The following is a 22,215-nucleotide window of genomic DNA, read 5'->3' as shown; positions in this document are numbered from 1 at the left end:
AATGGGAGCCTTCAGAATGAAGTGAGGCTCACTTTCAACCTTTTGGTTTGTAACCCCACGAAATAGTTTTTGAAGGACATCAGAGCAGTTACCTGTGAAATCCTAAGTACAAGGTATACTCGGTCAGGACAAGGTTCTCTGTCACAAGGTTGTAGTTCTGGGGGAACTTTGGCTCCTGCATAGCTGGGATCAAACAAGTCTCTTTGTCCAAACCTCAAAGAAGGTAAAAGGAACAGTAAATGACTCGCCCCAGACTTTTGTCCTGGGTATCCAGTGTCCCTTTATTCTAGCTTAACTTCCATACTGCTACAATGAGAGTTTTTTTTGTTGTTTTTCTAGTAATTTCTTTTTAAAAACAAATGTAGGAAACACTGTCGATATTGCCAAGTGATAACAGTGGATCATCTCTACCTATTTGTGATTTTCCAGATTTATTTCCTGTTGACTATGTATTGCTTTTAGGACTAGAAGAGTCATAAAACAGAGGAAATACACCAAAATTAAGAGGAGTTCTTAAATTTTTTTTTCAAGAATGATTCACTTTGAGTGACTTGTTTTTTTCTTTTCACTTCTCTGCATTGAGTTTTCTCCGAACTGGCCCCGATATTTTTCCTCCCTAGACTCATTTCCTGCCAATTCCCATACTCCTTTCCCACCTAGCACTCCCACTGAACTTCTCACTATTCCCCAATAAAGCCTTTCACGGCTTTGTATCTTTGTACTTTAAACCCAACTCATCTTTCAAGACTCGGCCACAAAGACTTCCAACCTCTGTAGAATTTATTATTCACTCTCTCCTTTGTGCCCCCATTGTTTAGCCCTATATGTATTATGATTATCTATTAATTTATCTGCTTTCTTCTGGAGGCTTCGGGTTGAAAGACAAAACAGTGACTGTGCTTTATTATTTTTAGAAAGAATGAATCAATCAATACCCAAAGGCTGCTAAATTCAGAAAGAAAATCTAACGAAAGCACAGTATCTAAAAATTACCATTTTAGACATCTGTCTTCTTAAAATTTATACTAGCTTTGCTTTTTGCCTCGTCTTGAGAAAGAGGCACCTTTGTGAAAACGGATAAACGTGATGTCTTAGATGTTACACACACACATACACATATGAGCACGCGCGTGTGCACACACCATCTTGAGAAGCCCAGTTCCCCCCTACCTCTCATGTGCACATTTTTAATTTTTCGTTCTTCATCATTCAACTCCTTCAGGGCACAGTAAGTGGGGTTAAAGGTGAGGAGCCGAGAGGATCTGGGTTTGCAAAACGGCTGGCATAGCTTCAGGAGAGCAGCACCCAGATTCAGAAAGAAGGCATCCGAGGCATACATTTGGAAGAAGATTTCTGGCATCTGATTGGCCCAAATCTTGGTGCGGCCCGCGTTTGCATGCAAACAGTTTCCAAGCCAGGACAAGATACAGTGTTTGGTTTCTGGAGAGAGCTGGAGTAAGTTCTTCAGCATCTGGTAGATCTTTTCATGGAACTGAGCCATGAACTGTTTAACCAGAAAACACAACCACAGAACATTCCAGTTTCACAATCCTCATATTTGTTTCTCCCAAACCTTAGCCACTGGCAATTTCCAAAAATATCCTAATCCTAATCTTCTCTCTCACTCTCCCTTTGCTTTATACCCCGGTTCCGATTAAAAAATTTTTTTTTTCTGGGCATTTATGAGAGATTGATTCCCCGACGAGCTGCCAAGCTGCAGACAGCATTTACACAGCTTTACAGGTCAGTAAATTTTTGTCCGCAAAGGGCCAGATGATAAGTATTTTTGGCTTTGCAAGCCATATGCTGACTGTGGCAACTACTCCAACTCTACCACTGTGGCATGAAATCAAGCCATAAACAACATGCATATGAATGGCCAAGGCTGTGTTCAACAGAACTATTTACCAAAACAGGTGGCAGGCCGGATCTGGCCACTGCAGTGATTTGCCAATTCCTGCCTAAATGGGTCAACCATTTACGGCCTCATGTTGGCCAGACCTCTGCTAGAATTCTCACTAAGAAGCCCAAATGGAGAGGACGTTGGTGGAAGGAAGAAAAGGAAAAAAATTCGGTTTATATGCTGGAGTTCAGTTGGAAGATTTTAGGAGCCCAGGTTGTAAGAGACAGCTTGGTGTCAACAGCAGGGGCTGAGGGGAAGTGGCTGGGCCCCAGCACAGGGCAAAGAGCCGCAGCAGCTTATTCTAAAACTGTGCACCGGCTTCTCCTCTGCCCTGAGCCTGGGCTGAAAAGAGGACAATTTCTTTACGTGATTACAGAAGAAAGCCAAGCAGACTGATCTGCTTCCCCAAAGAGGCTCAAGCGGCCTTATCTGCATCTGCTTCCCGAGGAAACGCGACTTCACCTAGGATTAGGGGGCTGGGAGACAGTGGTAAACAGTTCCACCTGATGGATGTTGGCCTCTTGCACTTTGATCTCCTGGGGACTGGAACGAGATGGATTCAGGAAGTAGCCATGATTTTCTACTACACCTGGAGTCTTTAATAAGCAGGAGATATTCAGGATTACTCCCAGCAAGGTCTTCTGGTACATCTGCCCATTGCTAGGGTCCTTGGGCTGAATGTACTCTACAAAAACCTAAAGGAGAAAACAAGTCCTACTTATTCGTCTGTATGAGGAGATAAAGGTAGTGGGGTGAGAAGATCTCAAAAAGTTAAGTCCATACAACAACCAATGTATCTTTTTTTAATTCAACAGGTAATATTACAGCACATTCAGGACAGGGACCCATAAAGCATTAAACCTCCAGTGCAAATGCGTATGTACCACTTTCAAACCTACCTTTGCCATATCCTTCTGCCTAGTGAAATAGAGAAGAATATCCAGATATGCATAAAACAGGATCTGACAGAGTTCTAGATCTTTTATTCGGCCCAATAAAATATCAAACACTGGAATCATGACTTCTGGAAATGTGCGCACTTCCTCATCCAATATCAAGGCTTCAATGACCTCTTCGAGAAACTCAGTTACATCTTCAAAATCTAACAGATGACAAATGAGAGGAAAAGAAGCTTGTGGTGATTTTTATATGCTTTTACACGCAGGCTCTCTACCCTTCTCACATTTCTGATAATTCTACTGGTATTCAACCCCAGAGGTCAAGATATGAGCTCTCTTCCTTAATTTGTACTTCTGGAACCATAGTGGCTCTGAGGCTTTCTAACGCAATTAAAGGACTTTTAAATTTGGGAACCAAAATGTAGAAACTCAGAGATGCTGCTTATGTACTCACGGGCTCCTTGGATGGCTTCCAACATCAAATCTACCAGCTGCTCATGAATGTTCTGGTCAACATAGATCTCTGGGGTGAGGAGGACTGTTCGGGTATTGGACACGGTGAGGTTCCGGCACTGCACTGCAAAGGGGAGCAAGTTCTCTGGAACTTTGGTAATCTGGAAACAGAATGGAGAAGAGAGGGGAGAGTCTAGCTCTATGACCTGAACAAGGGTGACCACAGCAAATAGAAGGAAAAAGACAATGTATCCCAGAACATTACTGCTGTCCTGTGGATGCCTGAAAATTCATATGAGTTCATTCTTTGGTGTTAAGAATCTCCTACCTGCTAGAATTCTTATCCTGAAGTGACCAAGCTTAGCGCACTCTGCTATTTACAGCTCAGTGGAAATGAGTCTATCATACCTTTTCCCCCCTCTCCCCTGACCTTTTTTAAGAGTATGACTTTTTCAGGTTTGTAGGAGAATAGGAGGCCCTGGTTAACTGGGGAAAGGGGTAGATCCCAAGCCACCGAAAATACAAACGAAAACTTTTGACAACTCATAGTGCCTCTGATTTCTAGTTCCCGCTACATTATGGTGTATATAAACTGATATAAAAGACACTCCTCCAACTCTCTGGCTTCCATGTTAAAGTCAAACCCAAGAGTACCACACAGTTCTCAATGGGAAATATTCCTTACCTCTTCCTTAGCTCTTTGGAAGCAGGAATAAAGGTAACAAAAAATGTGCCTCTCCCCCGCATCTCGATCAGCAGAGAGATTCAACGTCGTAGAAGAAGTCATGTTGATCAAGTGGTTGCCCGGGTCCTGAAGCAGCAAGCGAGCGAAGACAGCCTTCAAGAAAAGCAAACAAACAAGACACTAAACCGCTACAAAGTCAATCTCAGGACATCAAGATGTAGGTCATTTTGACAGAGGTTACTGCCAGAGTCACAGGATGTAGAGTGAAGGGGGAATGTAAGTTCCGCCCTTACACTTTAGAAAATATTAGGTATATAAACATAACTATATGTATTGATCCTTGAACTATATGGGTTTGACATGGATATTTTTTCAATAAATACAGAACAGCACTGTAAATACATTTTCTCTCACTTCTGATTTTCTTTGTAACATTTTCTTTTCCCTAGCTGACTTTATTGTTTCTTATCCATAAGGCTTCCTGGCAACAGTACGCTATTAGTTAAAGTCTTTGGAGAGTCAGAAGTTAGGTGCGGATTTTCGACGGACCCTAACCCCCATGTTGCTCAAGGGTCACCTGTACAGTTCTCCCAAATAGAGTTCAAGCTTCTAGTACAGCCCTAGCATACATACAGTAGGTATTAAAACAGTATTTGCTGAATGGTGTGGAGAATCTGCGATTGAACTTATACATGGAATTTACTCCTCTGTGTGACTGCTGGCCTTACTCAGACTTATATGAAGATATAAAGATAATTTAAACACATAAAATTAAACTACAAGTTGTCAAGTGTCTGTCCTACTGAAGTTTTATTTCTTTAATGTTCATTAGGCACTTACAAGGTAAAACACAGTTTTGATTTTGGGAAAGATATAAAGACATGGGCCTTGCCCTCGAGAACTAAAGGGTCTGACAGGAGAGATAAAACAGGTACATAGAAAAAGGCCACTACATGTGACAGAGGTGACAACTGCCATCCGAGAGGCACAGATAGGTCACTCCAGGAATTCAGATATGTGGCCATGGTAAATGAGAAGATCCCCAAAGAGGAACACCACAGACAATGTCAAGAGATAGAGTTACGTAAGCAAAGTCGCAGCTGGAGAAACACGAGCAGGGCTCAACTGCATGGCTAGTCTGTGCTGAAGGCACTCTTGAAAGGAACATCAGAAATGGTACCTGCTCCACATTGTTCATATCAAGCCAGTCTTGATCTTCCAGGTCTACTGCCATTTCTTCCAAATACACACAACGGCTGGGGATGCCATTCCCACTTTTCAAGCTGGGGTCACCTGGGAAATGATTTTAATCTGGCAGGTTAAGGATAATGCTTCTGTCTTACACAGACAACCGATCTCGACAGCATTTCTCTTGAACTCCAAGTCTGACTCAGGTAGTATCAGGGTAATCTTGACACACAAAGCAGTATCTAAAGACTTAAGGTTTTTCAAAGAGTCAAAGAGCATGTCAGGTTTTGTTATAAACCTAACATCATGAATCCCAGACATTAGCACCTACTTTGGGGTCTAACCACAGATAGGACATAGAGGGAAAACATGACCTGACACCTCGTCGGGCTCCCGTCTAAATGTTCAGTCACCTCTGAGAAGAAAAAGGATTTGGCTACCACTCGCATTTCCTTTTAAGGTGGTAAAGGCAAGGAGCTATATGGTCTAGTCTGTACCAAAATGGTAATCAAAGCTGCACCTGTGTCTAAAAACTACTTTTAGGTCACATCCACAGGGAGTACAGTGGGTTTGTTTAACCATAAGATACAATAAGTTTCTAAGAGCAAGTTCCTCGCCCAAGCAGGAAGGGAAGAGTAATGAACAGACCGGCTCCAGGTCTGTAACTCACTGTTGTCCAGAGTAATGAGGAAGATCCTTTGGATCATGTGATTGATGTTGAGTTGTTCGCATATTTCCTGCTGTGAACGGAAGGAGCGGCTAATCTCAGCCACAGAGTAATCAAATTCATCCAGGCTTTCTGACACACTATTATCCGAGTCATCTGGGCTAGCCGGGAGTTCATCTGCCAGAAAATGTAAGCCATTAACAGTTAAACTCCTCTCTTTAAGAGAACCAAGCATACTATCAAAAATGATAAATGTTATCAAGAGAAAGATAATTCTGGATGGGAAACAAGTTAATTATCTAATTAGGGAACATCTCAAGTCAGACAACATCTTTTTTAAAAAACTGAGGTGTAACATTTAAAAAAAGACGTATAACATTCTTATTAGCTTCAGGTATACAACACAATGATTTGCTATTTGTATATACTGCAAAATGGTCAACACAATAATTCTAGGTAACATCTGTCACCATAGTTATAAATACTGTTTTCTCTTGTGAAGAGAACATTTTTTTTATAAAGACTTTATTTATTCATTTGACAGACAGAAATCACAAGTAGGCAGAGAGGCAGGCAGAGAGAGAAAGGGGGAAGCAGGCTCCCCGCTGAGCAGAGAGCCCGATGTGGGGCTCGATCCCAGGACCTTGAGACCATGACCCGAGCCAAAGGCAGAGGCTTCAACCCACTGAGTCACCCAGGCGCCCCCTGAAGAGAACTTTTAAGATCTACTCTCTTAGTAACTTTCAAATATGCAACATACTATTATTAACTACAGTCACATGCTATTCATTATATCCCTATGGCTTACTTTTTTATAACTGAAGTCTGATCCTTTTGATCCCTGTATCTACCCCACCCCGGGCAACCACCAATCTGTTCTCTGTATCTATGAGCTTTCTTTCTCTCTTTTTTAGATATCACCTATAACTGAGAACATTTGTTTGTATTTGTCTTTTCCTGTCTGACCAGTTTCATTTCACACAGGTCCATCCATGTTTTGCAAATGGCAATAGTATCCCATTGTGTGTGTGATGTGTGTGTTTGTGTGTGTCTCGTATTTTATTCATCCATTCACCCATCAACAGACACAGGCTGTTTCCATGTCTTGGCTATTATAAAAAATGCTGCAACAAACACAGGGGTGCACAGATCTTTTCAAGTTAGTGTTTTTGTTTTCTTTGTGTAAATACCCAGAAGTAGAATGTTGGATTATATGGGAGTTCTATTTTTTTTTTTTTTGAAATATCTCTATAAATTTTTTCCTTGTGGGTCCACAAATTTTTATTTTCTCCCAACCGTTCCACGGGGGGGGGGGGTTCCTTTTCTCCACATCCTCACTGACACTTGTTATTTCTTGTCTTTTTGATAGTAGCCATTCTAAAAGGTATGAGGTGATACCTCATTCTGGTTTTGATTTGCATTTCTTTGATGATGAGTGATGCTGAGCACCTTTTTGTGTACCTGTTCATCAGCTATATGTCTTCTTTGGAAAAATGTCTATAGAGATCCTTTGCCCATTTTTAAACTGGATTATTTGTGTGTTTTTTCTTTCCTTCTCTTGAGAGTTGTATTGGGTAACATCTTAAGTACAGGATTTTGAAATCCCTGGCTGTAAATCCCACCACATTTTACAAACCAAAAATGTTATCCTCCTACTCCATTTTATTTTTTCACTCCATACTACCAAAAATAGCAATATTGCATTCCCTATAGAATCTTAGTGAACACAAAATTACCTGTAATAGATCAATATGCCTTTAATTATTTTAAATATATGGCTTTTATTTTCTGATTTTAAAGAACACATATATTTGAATAATTCCAAACTGTATAGGAAAACATAATATAAAAAGTCTCCTCTGAACCAATTCCCTATGGACAACTATGTAAGTTAGCAAAGTGTTTCAGACTTTTTCCCCACCTTATTCTGGTGCTGTTTATTGCTAGGATTTTCAGTTAAAAAAAGGGGGGGGGAATCATACTATATATACTGCTTTTCAGCCTGCTTAATCAGCACTGGGGTGCCTGGGTGGCTCAGTGGGTTAAAGCCTCTGCCTTCAGCTTAGGTCTTGATCCCAGGGTCCTGAGATAGAGCCCCACATTGAGCTCTCTGCTCAGCAGGGTGCCTGCTTCCCTTCCTCTCTTTCTGCCTGCCTCTCTGCCTATTTGTGATCTCTATCAAATAAATAAATATTTAAAAAAATAAAATAAACTTAATCAGCACCAACATCCTTCCCTGCTAGGTCATTTATAGGCCTACCTCATTCTGTGTAATGGCTGCACTGTATTGCATTGTATTGCACTGTATGCACACACTCTGACTTGTGTAGCTACTTCTCAACTGATGAACATTGGGGCTGTTTCCAATTTTTCATGATTTCGAACACTACTGCACCGAATAAAACTCTTTTTTGTACGCCTGTGTAAATATCTCTGTAAGGTAAATTTGTAGAAGCAGAACTGCCAAGTTAAAGAGTTTGCACGTTTAAAAGTTAACATTATTACCAAATCATCCTCAGAAAGACTGCTCTTATTACAAACCCCTCAGCAGTCTGAGAGAGCACCTGCTCAAATCCTCACAAATTTCATAAGTAAACATATCCCCGTATTACTGGGCGGGGCTCCAATTGTTAGCGAGACTGGATTTTTAAAGTCATTTGATTGTTGCATATAAACTGCTTATCTGAATCTTTCCTCCTCTAATTTGTTACTATTTCTTTTATTGATTGGATCTCTTTACTTCTGTAAAAAGCAACCTTGCCTTAGGAGATCGTAGGAGGAAAAGGGGAGTGAGGAATAGGAATTATAAGGAAATGGGAAAACATGATTTATGAGTAGGTGGCTGAGGGAAATTTTGCTACATAGATGCTTAGTTCCTATCGCTCTCGGGGTTCAGAGGAGAACTTAACTATACAGGAGTTAATGGGACAGAATGCTTGTCCTTCTGGCTGTCAGCAGACAGAGCTGCCTCTCGGAATGGAACTGATGCTGAAGGGGTACAAGCGTGGTGCTGTTCACCAAAAGCCACATGCGTGTGCATCTGCTTCTCTCTACTGACAGTGATTATTCTGAAAGGCCAGGTAAAACACTCAGAGGTTAAGAGCTGCTTTAGTATGGTGAGTTTAGTCACTGTGAAACTCAACACAGGAGGCCAAAGGTTTTGGCAGAGTTCTAACTGCTGGTGGAAAACAGGTTAGACCTGGTGGCATGCTAAACTCAGTGTAAACAAACTAAAACGAGGAGAAGCCAAAATAGTAACAGGAACACATGTACCTGATTTATCTTATCCCCCGGCTTGGTGCCTGCAACGCTCCCAACTCTAACCAGCCTGAAGTCTGCTGACGGCCAGAAGGACAAGCATCTGTCACTCTACTCCTATACGATTAAGTTCCCTGCTGAACCCTGAAAGCGACAGGTGCTAAGAACCTTTGTAGCAAAATTTCCCCCAACCACATACTCATAAATCACGTTTCCCCATTTTCTTATGCCCCTTTTCCTCCTACGATCTCCTAATGCAAGAATCTGGAAGAGATTTCAGACGGAGACCCAGAGCTGCCTCCTTCTATCACGGTAGAAAGTCAACGTTACATATATTCCCCCCTTGCTTCATCATCACCTGTCCACTACTCATCTGTCTTGCCCTTACCTCCTTTTTATTCAGTCCTGAAAAAGGAGCAAGGCTACGACTTAGCTATGTATAGCAGTACTTACAAAATAAACAAAATAAAGGGAAAGCACAAACATTTCTCCTTTCCAAAAAATACTATTATTCTCTTCAGAGGGAGAAAGGGAGCAATTTCTGGCTTGAAAGATCGTGACTACCCTCCAAAGACTCATAAATTTGAGAAACACCATCCTAATTCCTCTAGCCTATATGTCTTCTCACAGGAGGAAGTTAGACCCGATCTTAATTTTGGTCCTAAATGAGGAAACCCAGTTTTCTGACTAGTGAGATATTACTGATTTCTTTTTTCACATTAAGGTAAAGGATCAGATTTTCTTTCCTTTTTAAAAATTTTTTTAAATTTTTTATTAACATATATCGTAGTATTAGCCCCAGGGGTACAGGTCTGTGAATCATTAGGCTTACACACTCACCATAGCACATACCCTCTCCAACGTCCATACCCCCCTCCCCCCAGCAACCCTCAGTTTGTTTTGAGAGATTAAGAGTCTCTTTTGGTTTGTCTCCCTCCCGAAGGATCAGATTTTCTCAGAAAGCTGTTCTAACAGCATTATGCTATGAAAGGGGCCACTCCATGGAATACAAGAGGTATTTTGCTTGCGATCAACTCTGAAGCACAAAGCTTCAGAACAAATTTCACTTCCTTGTCTACCAAAAAGCCAAAACGCTTTTGTAATTCTTCCTTTTAAACATCTGCTTTCTACAGCTGCATGTAACCTGCTTTCTACACCTATGGCTACAACCTCAGCTTCCTATGTTAAAAAGATTGATTGAAATGAGCTTTTGCTAGGTGATTTTTAAAATAAACAGCTCGACAGGATTGGGATCATGACTAGCATCTGTTACTATGGAACCACCTGTTATCTGGTCCCCCCAGCTGGCAGGGGGGTGGGGGGGGTGGGGACAGGACCCGAAAACAAAACAAAGAAGAAAAATGAACAAAACCCCCAATTTATGCCCTAAATGAACAAAAAACCCGACCTGTGCCCCCAGGTCGATTCCAATTGCAATTACCGACCCTAAGACTTCACTTGGGAAGACCCTAATCTAGGTCATCTCCGCTGCTACTGGCTCCCCTACTTACCAGACTGCTGCTTCAGCTGCTCTTTTTGGATTGCCGCAAACTGCTTGGCATCAGCCAGGGAGCCAAAAAGAGCAGCAAAGGGGTTACTTGAGATGTTGTTGTTATTCTCCTGGTCTGTCATTTCACTTTAAAGTATCCTCCATGCAGACCTAGGGGGAGGGGCTGCAAAGAGGACAGGTATCAGACACAGGTATCAGGAGGGGCGGATACCACGACAGCTGGGATTATACCTACAGTTGGTTCCTTCCCCATTTCGTGAACACAACGCATGTAAAAAGGCTCTGGGTAAGACCTTCCAATTCCTGTTCCAACATTCAAGGCATTTTTGGCAAAATGGTTACAAACCCACCAACTGGATAAGTTGGCCTGATTTGGGGGTGGCTAAAACCAAAAAGCTTTAAAAATGTTCAAGCTGGAGGGACGCCTGGATGGCTCAGTGGGTTAAAGCCTCTGCCTTCAGCTCAGGTCACGATCTCAGGGTCCAGGGATCGAGCCCCAAGTTGGGCTCTCTGCTCAGTGGGGAGCCTGCTTCCTCCTCTCTCTCTCTGCTTGCCTCTCTGCCTACTTGTGATCTCTGTCTAATAAATAAATAAAATCTTAAAAAAAAAAAGTTCAAGCTGGAATGCATTTATCTGTTGACACGTTTCTATCTGCCATACCTTTAAAAAACAGGCTAACCAGAAAGAATTACTGCAGTCAATGAGGGAACTCATCTACTCATTGTAACAACAATGTGGCATTGACTGAAAAGTAATAGCTTAACAGCTACACATTTCTTGTAAGTCTCTAGGGCGGCCGACTAGCTCTCATGCACCATGAACATAAGATGGCACTTGCTTCTAGGACTTAATACTGCAGCCAGGAAGTCCTCAGCTACATATAAACTGTAAGCCTACATCAGACATGGAATGGCAAATCAGGACAGGAACCTAATCAGCAGCGTGTTGTGGGTTTTAAGTATGTATTAGGCAATTTACCTCTACTCCGAGGCTTGTAACAATTGAGATTTCTTCCACTAAAAACCAAATGGTCTTTGCTTAATTCTAGATTTAATTTCTTTCTTTTTTTTTTTTTTAAAGATTTTATTTATTTATTTGATAGACAGAGATCACAAGCAGGCAGAGAGAGGAAGGTAAGCAGGCTCCCCGCGGAGCAGAGAGCCCGAGGCGGGGCTCAATCCCAGCACCCGGGGATCATGACCCGAGCCGAAGGCAGAGGCCCTAACCCACTGAGCCACCCAGGCACCCCCTAGATTTAATTTCTACTACTTATCTGATTTTTTATAATACTGCCGACACACACAAATTCCTTTTTAAATTAAATTTAAATTTTTTAAAGATTTTATTTATTTATTTGATAGAGAGAGATCACAAGTAGGCAGGGAGAGAGGAGAAGGAGGAAGCAGGCTCCCTGCCAAGCACAGAGGCCGATGCGGGACTCGATCCCAGGACCCTGAGATCATGACCTGAGCTGAAGGCAGAGGCTTAACCCACTGAGCCACCAAATTCCTTTTTTAAAAAAATTTTATTTTATTTTTTCAGTGTTCCAAGATTCATTGTTCACACACCAAATTCCTAATGTGGAACAGGAAACAAGCAGGTATCTACCTCAAAGGTATTTTAGCGGAGCTGACTGCATTTGCACCCCTCTGATTACATTTCCTCATTCAAGCGCCAAGGGGACTCAGAGGCCCAAGGGGATGAGTGCATGAGTGGAGTGCCCTGAAAGCTTTCTCCCCTTCCTGAACTTTTAGGGCCACAAGCACAGAAATACAACCCTGAAAAGGGTGGGGAAGAGACAAAGGGTATGAATATTTGGCTCACAAGGATACTGAACTGCTAAAAGGACAGAGGCCTTAAAGAATGGGGAAGGGATATGAAGGAAGGAGAAAAGAATTTTTTGGGTCTACCTTTAATCTCCTGAGATAAGACTCCCTACAGAATCGTATCAACAAAAGCTAATGCAAGTTGGAAAAGTTACCCTTATTTTTTGGAGGAAGAGAGACTCTAACACTTCTTGACAATTCTGAGACACCTCCACCAGTTGCTTCTTGCTCCTCGGTTGTGTTTTCTGCGTAAGAGCTAATGGTTAATTATCTGTACTTAGGCATACAGTCTGGTCTCCTCTCAGCATTGTTCTGGGCTTTACTGCTTAAGGAAATGAACTATTAGCTGTTGCTCTATATATTTTATTTTTTGCAATGCATAGTTTAGTAAAGCTTAATAATCCAAAAATAAAAATAGCACATTTAGTACTGGAATTCACAACGCTCCTTGAGAGGACTTTCCCCTCACTTAACCACTGCATAAACTTAACTGTTACCCCTAGTTCACGTAGAGACGCTAATAATTGTCTCATTGTTGGCTGATCACCACCCTACCTCTAACCTAAGGTACCCCAAGGTCCAGAGGCATGCAAGAAGTATAGTGAGCTCTTGTCATTTTCTGTCTTTGAAACATCCTCTTTTTTCAATGTGACACCCTACATTTTTCCTTTGGGGATCCATCCCATCCTCTCCATGTGTTCAGAAGAGGATGGCCTCACTCACTAGCTCCAGGAATGAGCATATAAATCTGGCCTGGCCAAAAAGAACGCATCATACTCGGGCCAAAGTGACTGATTGAGGAGTGGGCACAAGACCCTAACAAGGCCTATCAGAATCAATGAACACCCAGCTTCAGGCCTTTGGCTGAACCTACAGAAAAGGGAACTATTTTTCCCTGCTTGGTAAGAAAGGGTAAGCAGGGTTAAGAAATAAACCTGGAATTGCCATCTTTCCACCATCTAGAAGAGGCCTAGCCCCAAACTAAGTCAAGATAGAGGAAAACAGTGTTGAAAAGAGAGAAAAGAGAAAAAAAGAGTCCTATAGTTATTAAAAAAAAAAAAAAAAAAAAGCCAACAGATTTCCCCATATTGTGTTAAGCCAGTTTGAATGGGCTTTTAAAAACAGCCTGAGGGGCACCTGGCTGGCTCAGTCAGTAGAGCATGCAACTCTTGATGTCGGGTTTCTAAGTTGGAACCCCATGTTGGGAGTAGAGATTACTTAAAAATAAAATCTTAGGGACGCCTGGGTGGCTCAGTAGGTTAAGTGACTGCCTTTGCCTCTGGTCATGATCCCAGGGTCCTGGGATTGAGTCCTGCATTCAGCTCCTTGTTCAGCGGGGAGTCTGCTTACTTACCCCTATGCCTGCTGATTCCCCCTCCCCCCGCCCCCGCTTGTGTGTCCTCTCCTTGAGAAAGAAATAAATAAATAATCTTGGGGCACTTGGGTGGTTCAGTGTTAAGCCTCTCCTTCAGCTCAGATCATGATCCCAGGGTCCTGGGTTTAAGTCCTGCACCTGGCTCCCTGCTCAGTGGGGAGCCTGCTTCTCTATCTCCCTATGCCTCTCCCTACCTCTTTTTTGCTCTCTCTCTCTCTCCTCTCTCTTTCAAATAAATACGTTAAAACAAACAATACAAAGGAGATGCATTATCTGCACCTCTACAAGAGGTAGAAAGGAAGCAAGGTGAAAGTCAGGAATACAGAACATATGAAAAGATAGACTCCTAAGACTATCAAGACAAATAAACAGGATTTATGATAATAAATGGCATTATTTCCTCCTTTCTCAATATTACACTGTTACATTATAAAAAGAAGTTGGGGTGCCTGATTGGCACAGTCGGTTAAGTGTCCAGTGCTTGGTTTCAGCTCAGGTCATGATCTCAAGAGTATGAGACGGAGCTCCATGTCAGGTTCCACACTCAACTGTAGTCTGCTTGAGACTCTCTTTCCCTCTCCCTCTGCCCCCCCGCTGCTGCACGCACATGTGCACTCTCTAAGACAAAAATAAATCTTAAAAAAAAAAAAAAAAGAAGTTAGCTTCCCATTACATTTTTTTTTTTAAAGGTTTTACTTATTTATTTGACAGGCAGAGATCACAAGTAGGCAGAGACAGGCAGAGAGAGAGGGGAGGAAGCAGGCTCCCCGCTGAGCAGAGAGCCTGATGCGGGGCTCGATCCCAGGACCCTGAGATCATGACCTGAGCTTAACCCACTGAGCCACCCAGGCGCCCCTTCCCATTACATTTTATAATAGGATTTATAACTTCCTACGTTGTATTCCTAAAGCAGACCTCTACCTTGCTAGACAGTAAGCAATTTGAGTACAATTTCATATCTGATTAGTTTTTTTTTCTGTGTCTGGAATTATATATCACAATCACAAAGTCCCAAATAAATCTTTATTAAATGATTTAATCTTACATGTCATTACTCCTGACCTCCTTTGAAGGCATCCATGATCCTACTTCAAGGTAAGGGCTTTACTGTGTGTCTTGGGTTGCAGTAGCAGGTCAAGCTTCTGGGTCAGCCACTTGAGGCTCTTTGGTATCTCAGGGTGTGTAGAATAGAGAATGGAAATAAATCTCTTGCCATCTCTGCTATATGTCTTTTTGAAAAACAAAAAATTTCTGCCTACCTTACTAAGTTTATCCTTCTCATATGAACTTCAAATCTGTGAACAAACTACTTTCCTAGTCCAATATTGTGTAACCACTTATGGAAAAGTTTCACAGAAAAAGGGAAGAATGATCACTTGATGGGAACCTTTGTGGAGATGTCAGTATAGATACGTTCGATGGTCTCACAAATGTAACAGTACCTAGATATCACCCACTCCAACAGGTCTGATGAAATGGAAGCCTGATTTTTTTTTTTAAATTATGTATTTATTTATTTGACAGAGAGGGACACAGCAAGAGAGGGAACACAAGCAGGGGGAGTGGGAGAGGGAGAAGCAGGCTTCCCGCTGAGCAAGGAGCCCGAGATGGGGCTCGATCCCAAGACCCTGGGACCCATGGCCTGAGCCGAAGGCATATACTTAATGACTGAGCCACCCAGGTGCCCCAATATTTTGTCTGTTTTAATATTCAATGTCACCAATTACTTATAATATCTTATTTTCCACTGCCATACAGAGATACAGCACCATTCTGTTGTCAGTCTTTGGGATGGTGCCACCATCAAACCTTAGGAGCTCTTGGATTTGATTACTTTAAAAAAAAAGATTTTATTTATTTATTTATTTATTTGAGAAAGAGAGAGAGAGAGAGAGATTGCACAAAAGCATGAGCCAGGGGTTGGGGGATGGGGAGGGCATTGGGAGAGAGAGAAGCAGGCTCCCCTGAGCAGGGAGCCCGAACTGGGGCTCCATTTCAGGACCCAGAGATCATGACCTGAGGCAATCTGACACTTAACCAACTGAGCCACCCAGGCGCCTCAGAGTTGATTCCTTTTTAATATGTCCTACTTAAAAGCACATTTCACTCTGATATACTCACTGCAACGTTTTACATCTACAATAGCTATTTACTTCCAGTCCTACAAAATCCTCTCACCCTCCCTACTGCCATTCACTCTTTTGTTTATGAACAGTACTAATCCCTAAGGACCATTGTCAGCTCTTAAAGAGGAGCACACAAATGTTTTAACATCAGACTTGGTATTACTTTTAGGGAAATACGTAGAATACTTCGTAAAATTGGACTGGCAAAATCATGCTCTAGTGAATCATGCTTTTTTTTTTTTTTTTTAAAGACTTTATTTATTTATTTGACAGACCGAGATCACAAGTAGACAGAGAGGCAGGCAGAGAGAGAGAGGGAAGCAGGCTCCCTGCCGAGCAGAGAGCCCGATGCGGGACTCGATCCCAGGACCCTGAGATCATGACCTGAGCCGAAGGCAGCGGCTTAACCCACTGAGCCACCCAGGCGCCCCTGAATCATGCTTTTTAAGGTCTCTGTCCTGGTGAGATATTAAACCAAGAAGGAATTAAAATGTTTTCAATGTTATATGTTCCACCTCAAAATTCTTTCACATCTGGCTAGAATGGTAACAAATCCTAACAACAGATCAACAAGCTAGAAGGATCTCCTCAAGACAAAAAGCCAACAGCATTCTTTCCGGGGTCCCATTTTATCTCAGGAGGGTTCCCATAGGAGACCAAAATAATGAGACTAAACGAGTCCTTGCTCTGGGAGCAAAAAACTGATTCCAAAGAGAAGACCCATCAAATAGAAGCTCCTGAGCTGCGGTTACTCAATCTTATCAGTGTCCTCCACGACCTACTGGTGAGGGAGCACGAAGCACAGTGCCAGGACAGTTTTGAGTAGTGAAATGATCACCTGCCTTAAGAAATGTCAATATCTTGCCTTATGTATTCAACTGGTTTCACTGCTGCGAATCGTGCTTAATTCCACCTTCTCTGACATATGGCTGTTTGTTTACGCTTTGCATTTCATCTCTCCAGGTTCCATAAGGGATTCCTGGCAAGGAGGGAGACCCACCCACTCGGCGCTCGTTCTAAGGAAAGGAAGTCAAAGATAACGCAAGGCCAGCATTCTGGCCTTTTCCTGGAGGGGAATGGCAAAAGGGGTAGAGGTGCCAGAAGCTGGGGCACCGTAAAGGGGTCCCAAATCAGAAAGGGTCGAAGTTCACGAGGGAGAGGGTCAAGGGTCAGGAAGGCACAGGAGAAGCAATTTTGGAGGCAAGAGTGCAGAGACTTGGAGTGGCATTCAGCTAGGAGAAGAAAATCTCATCGCAAACTCAACGATCCCCTCCCGTCAAGCTATTTCCTCTTACCAGAGCCTGAAGGGCCAGCAGCGACGACACGACAAGTCTCAGGGGCCGAAGGGTTCCCACTTCCGACTCGGCACGGCAACCGGAACTTACGTCATGATCAGGCGCCGGGCCTTGTGGAATCTCATCCGGGCGCCGGAAACAGGGTGTGCCCCTCTGCGTTGGGAACTGGCGCGCAAACACCTCCATAGCGCACGCGCTGGCTGACTGGGCGGGGCGGAAGTGGCCGGAAGTGGCCTTGGGCTCCGGCCGGGCGGGTCCGGGGGCGGGTCCGGGGGCGGGTCCGGGGGCGGTGGTTGGTTTGGAGTTTGGTGAAACACTAGGCGGTTTTTCAAATCTGGTGTATTGCAAGGGGCCATGACTTGGTGATCCTGGGCGCTGCTGGCAACCTCTGTGGGCTTTTGCTTTCTATTTTTCCCTCCAGTGACATGCCTTTTTGAAGCAGGTTCTGTTACTCTTCATAGATTATCATTATCTCTGAGGCAACAGCAACAAGAATAACAGCAATAACACTAATAGAAAGTTTCGAGCTCTTATTAGGTGTCAGGCAGTGTGCTAAGATATGCTAGCGTTGGCTTTCAGTTTTATCTGTGAAGGGGTGGCAACATGCATGCTACAAGGTTACTTTGAGGTATACAAAGGCAGTGAAAGCAGCATACTTTTCAAGAGAGCAAGTGAAGATACAATTTATAGAATGAGACCAAATATTTGTAAATCACATGTCTAATAAAGGATTAATGTCCAAAATATATAAAGAACTTCTACAACTCAACAACAAACCACAGTGTGATTAAAAAATGGGCAATGGACTTGAAAAGACTTTCTTTCAAGGAAGATATACAAATGGCCAATAAGCCCACGAAAAAGATGCTCGGTGACACTAGTGCAAACTGAAACTGCAATGACATAATACCTCACGTCCTTGAGGAAGTCTATTAACAAAAAAATTGGAAAATAAGTGTTGGTGAAGAGGAGGAGAAATAAGGAACCCTTGGGCATCGCTGATGGGATTGTAAAATAGTGCAGCACTTTGGGAAAATTTTGGTGGTTCCTCATATAGTTAAACTGAATTACTGTATGATACAGCAATTTCGCTTCTGGGTATATACCACAAAGGACTGAAGGCAGGGACTCAAACAGATATTTGTACATCAATGTTCATAACAATGTTATTCATAATAGTTAAAAGGGGGAAACTAATCAAAATGTGCATTGACAAATGAATGGATAAACAAAATGTGGTATATACATACAATTGACTATTATCTAGCCTTAAAAGAGCTGAAATTCGAATACATGCCACAACATGGATAAACCTTGAAAACATTATGTTATATGAAAAAAACCAGACACAAAAGGACAGATACTGTATGATTCCACTTATATGTTATACCTGGGATAGGCAAATTCATTGGGATAAAATAGTAGAATAGAGGTTACCAGGGTCTGGGGGAAGGGAAGAATGGAGAATTATTTTTTAATGAGTACAGAAGTTAAGGTGATGAAAAAAGTTCCCGAAATGGTTGTGGTAATGGTTGCACAGCATTGTGATTGTATTTAATGCCACTGAGTAGTACACTTAAAATATTTAAAATGGTAAATTTCATGTTATGTGTATTTCGCCTCCCACCCATCTATACACCCACACACAGCACTGTGCAATCTTTGAATTCTTGTCTTATTCCAGCATTATGCTAGTTTCTGAAGATACATTAGTAAAAAGTACACAAGACTTTTCCTGCTTGGAGCTTACAGTCTCGTGAGGGTGGAGTGGTAACTTAAAATTAATGGGCATGGAGTGCCTGGGTGGTTTAGTCGCTAAGTGTCTGCATTTGGCTCAGGTTTTTGTCTCAGGGTCCTGGGACTGAAACCCACATGGCCTCCCTACTGGGCAGGAATCCTGCTTCTCCCTCTCCCACTCCCCCTGCTTGTGTTCCCTCTCTCACTGTCTCTCTCTGTCAAATAAATAAATAAAATCTTAAAAAAAAAAAACCCCAAAATCAATGGGCATAAGAGGGATAATTCAAAAAGTAGTTCTGGAATGACTGGGTAGCTATGCAGTGTGCAAGTTAGTATGTTAGGCCTTTACATTAAAATTAATGCAAGATGGATCATTCATTTAAATGTATAAAATGAAACCATAAAAAGGTCAGAGGAAGTCATAGGAAAACTTTTTAAAAATAATAATCTTTAGGGACGCCTGGGTGGCTCAGTTGGCTGGACGACTGCCTTCGGCTCAGGTTATGATCCCGGAGTCCCGGGATCGAGTCCCGCATCGGGCTCCCGGCTCCATGGGGAGTCCGCTTCTCCCTCTGACCTTCTCCTCGCTCATGCTCTCTCTCACTGCCTCTCTCTCAAATAAATAAATAAAATCTTAAAAAAAAAAATTAAAAAAAAAATAAAAATAATAATCTTTAAAAAAAAGATTTTATTTCTTTATTTGAGAGAGAGAATGAGCAGTTGGGAGTAGCACTTCCCACTGAGCAGGCAGCCCAATATGGGGCTGGATCCCAGGACTCTGGGATCATGACTTGAGCTGAAGACAGATGCTTAACTGACTGAGCCACCCAGGTGCCTTGAAAGAAAAATCTTAAATTGGGGAAGACCTTTCTAAATAGGAAACAACCTAGAAGCTGCAAGAGACCAGTAAATTCTACTATATGCAGGTAAATAAAATGTACACAGAAAACCAATCATCATCAAGTCAAAGAACGAATACCAAAATTGGAAAAATATCTGCAACTAATATCACAAACAAAAGATCTAGTTTCCCACATATGTAAAGGGCTGTTGCAAGTCAATAAGAAAAAGATAAAAGAATATGACCCTATATATCATGAGAAGGAAAAACACATGGTTCACTTCTATTTTTTTAATAAGGAAAACATAAATTAAAACTATACTGAGATGGCATGTTTAACTTTTTTTTTAAAGATTTTATTTATTTGTCAGAGAGAGAGAGTACACACAAGCAGGCAGAGAGGCAGGCAGAGAGAGAGGAGGAAGCAGGCTCCCTGCCGAGCAAGGAGCCCGATGCGGGACTCGATCCCAGGACCCCAGGATCATGACCTGAGCCAAAGGCAGCAGCTTAACCAACTGAGCCACCCAGGTGTCCCAATGCCATGTTTAACTTATCAGATTGGCAAAGTTCAAAAAATACGGAGCAAAAAGCACTCTCAATTATTGTAATTGGGAGTAACCTCCATGAAGTGCAATTTGTCAATATTTAATAAAATTACAAGTGCAAATACATTATGGCTTCCAAATCTCATTTATTTGTATTTGTCATGAATTGTCCTAAGTATGTTCAAAATGACATCTGTCAGCAATAAAACTATGAAACTTTCGAAACTATAAAAGGAAGACAGGAGAAATCTTTGTGACCTTGGGTTTGGTAAAGATTTCTTAGGCATGATACCAAAAGCACAATCTATTAAAAAATGGGTAAAATAAGCTTCATCAAAGTTAAAATATTCTGGCTTCAAAAGTCACCACGAAGAGAATGAAAAGATAAGCCACAGACTGGTAGATGTATTTGCAAATCATATATGTAATAAAGGACTTGTATTCAAAATATAAAAACCTCTTTCAATTCAACAGTAAGACATACAAACAACCCAAATTAAAAAAAAAAGATTTAAAATAGACATTTCACCAAAGATAAAAGAATGGCGGACAAGTATATGAAAAGATGTTCAATAACATTAGTTATTAGGGAAATGCAAATTAAGGTACAATAAGATACCATTTTATACCTAGGAGAATGGCTATACTAAAAAAAAAAATAAGGTAACAAATATTGGTGAGGATTTGGAGAAATAGAAACCCTCATCCATTGCTAGTGGGAATGTAAATGGTACAGGGAATTTTAAAAAGTTAAACATAAATTTGTCATACAACCCAGCAATTCTTCACTCCCAGGTATCAACCCCAGAGAAATGAAGACGTGGGGTCCACAAAAAGACTAGCATGAAAATGTCCAACACATTGTATAATTAACAGCATATTGTATGATTCCATTTATATGAAATGTACAGAAAAGGCAAATCTGACAGAAAAGAGATTGATTAGTGGTTGCCTGGGGCTGAGATTGGAAACAGGGAATAACTGCAAACCAAACAGCAGAAGAAATCTTAAGAGGATGAGGTTCTAATGATTATGGTGATTACACAGCTGGGTAAATTTTGTAAAAGTCACTGAGAACAGGGAAAATCTCTTAAAATGACTGAATTTTATAGCATGTAAATTATATCTCAACACAATTATTTTTATTTTTATTTTTTAAATATTTTATTTATTTAACAGGGAGAGACACAGCAGAGAGGGAACACAAAGCAGAGGGAGAGGGAGAAGCAGGCTTCCATCTGATCAGAGAGCCCAACCAGTGGCTCACGCCCAGGACCCTGGGATCATGACCTGAGTCACAGGCAGATGTTTAATGACAGAGCCACCTGGGAGCCCCTATACAATTATTTTTATTTTTATTTATTTATTTTTAAAGATTTTATGTATTTATTTGACAGAGATTACAAGTAGGTGGAGAGGCAGGCAGAGAGAGAGAAAGAAGCAGGCTCCTGGTGGAGCAGAGAGCCTGATGTGGGGCTTGATCCCAGGACCCTGGGATCATGACCTGAGCTAAAGGCAGAGGCTTTAAACCACTGAGCCACCCAGGTGCCCTTTATTTTTATTTATTTTATTTATTTTTTATTTTTTTAAAAGATTTTATTTATTTATTTGAGAGAGAGAAAGCATGAGAGGGGAAGGGGTCAGAGGAAGAAGCAGACTTCCCGCTGAGCAGGGAGCCCAATGCTGGATGCGATCCCAGGTCGTTTAACCAACTGAGCCACCCAGGCACCCCCTATAAAATTATTTTTAAAATGACACTTATACAACGTTGGTCATTGCAGCATTGCAAGAGCAAAATATTGGCAGCAATATTTTGTCTATCCATGGGGGGGTGATTAAATAAATCATAGCGAGTCTATGTCATGTGGTTGCATTTAAAAAAGACTGCTTTACTTACTGATATGAAA

The 22,215-nt window shown here is 41.7% G+C and overlaps 1 protein-coding gene across 1 annotated transcript in view; it reads right to left on the bottom strand.

The window, feature by feature from the left end:
- The window catches only part of UBE4A (ubiquitination factor E4A), a 38,899-nt gene extending 21,602 nt beyond the window's left edge, over positions 1 to 17,297 (bottom strand). The window contains exons 1-10 of the mRNA XM_032868619.1: positions 17,186 to 17,297; positions 10,565 to 10,726; positions 5,799 to 5,972; positions 5,121 to 5,233; positions 3,941 to 4,093; positions 3,257 to 3,416; positions 2,803 to 3,005; positions 2,407 to 2,598; positions 1,171 to 1,504; positions 93 to 213 (exon numbers count right to left, since the gene is read on the bottom strand). Of these exons, the coding sequence (XP_032724510.1) occupies positions 93 to 213; positions 1,171 to 1,504; positions 2,407 to 2,598; positions 2,803 to 3,005; positions 3,257 to 3,416; positions 3,941 to 4,093; positions 5,121 to 5,233; positions 5,799 to 5,972; positions 10,565 to 10,685 (1,571 nt within the window). The 5' untranslated portion in view covers positions 10,686 to 10,726; positions 17,186 to 17,297. The remainder of the gene's footprint in view (positions 1 to 92; positions 214 to 1,170; positions 1,505 to 2,406; positions 2,599 to 2,802; positions 3,006 to 3,256; positions 3,417 to 3,940; positions 4,094 to 5,120; positions 5,234 to 5,798; positions 5,973 to 10,564; positions 10,727 to 17,185) is intronic.
- Positions 17,298 to 22,215: the final 4,918 nt, after the last annotated feature.

The sequence above is a fragment of the Lontra canadensis genome, unplaced genomic scaffold (genome assembly GCF_010015895.1).
Source record: "Lontra canadensis isolate GAN:19392208 unplaced genomic scaffold, GSC_riverotter_1.0 scaffold36, whole genome shotgun sequence".
NCBI classification, from domain to species: Eukaryota; Metazoa; Chordata; class Mammalia; order Carnivora; family Mustelidae; genus Lontra; species Lontra canadensis.
This window is presented reverse-complemented; position numbering and strand designations above follow the sequence as displayed.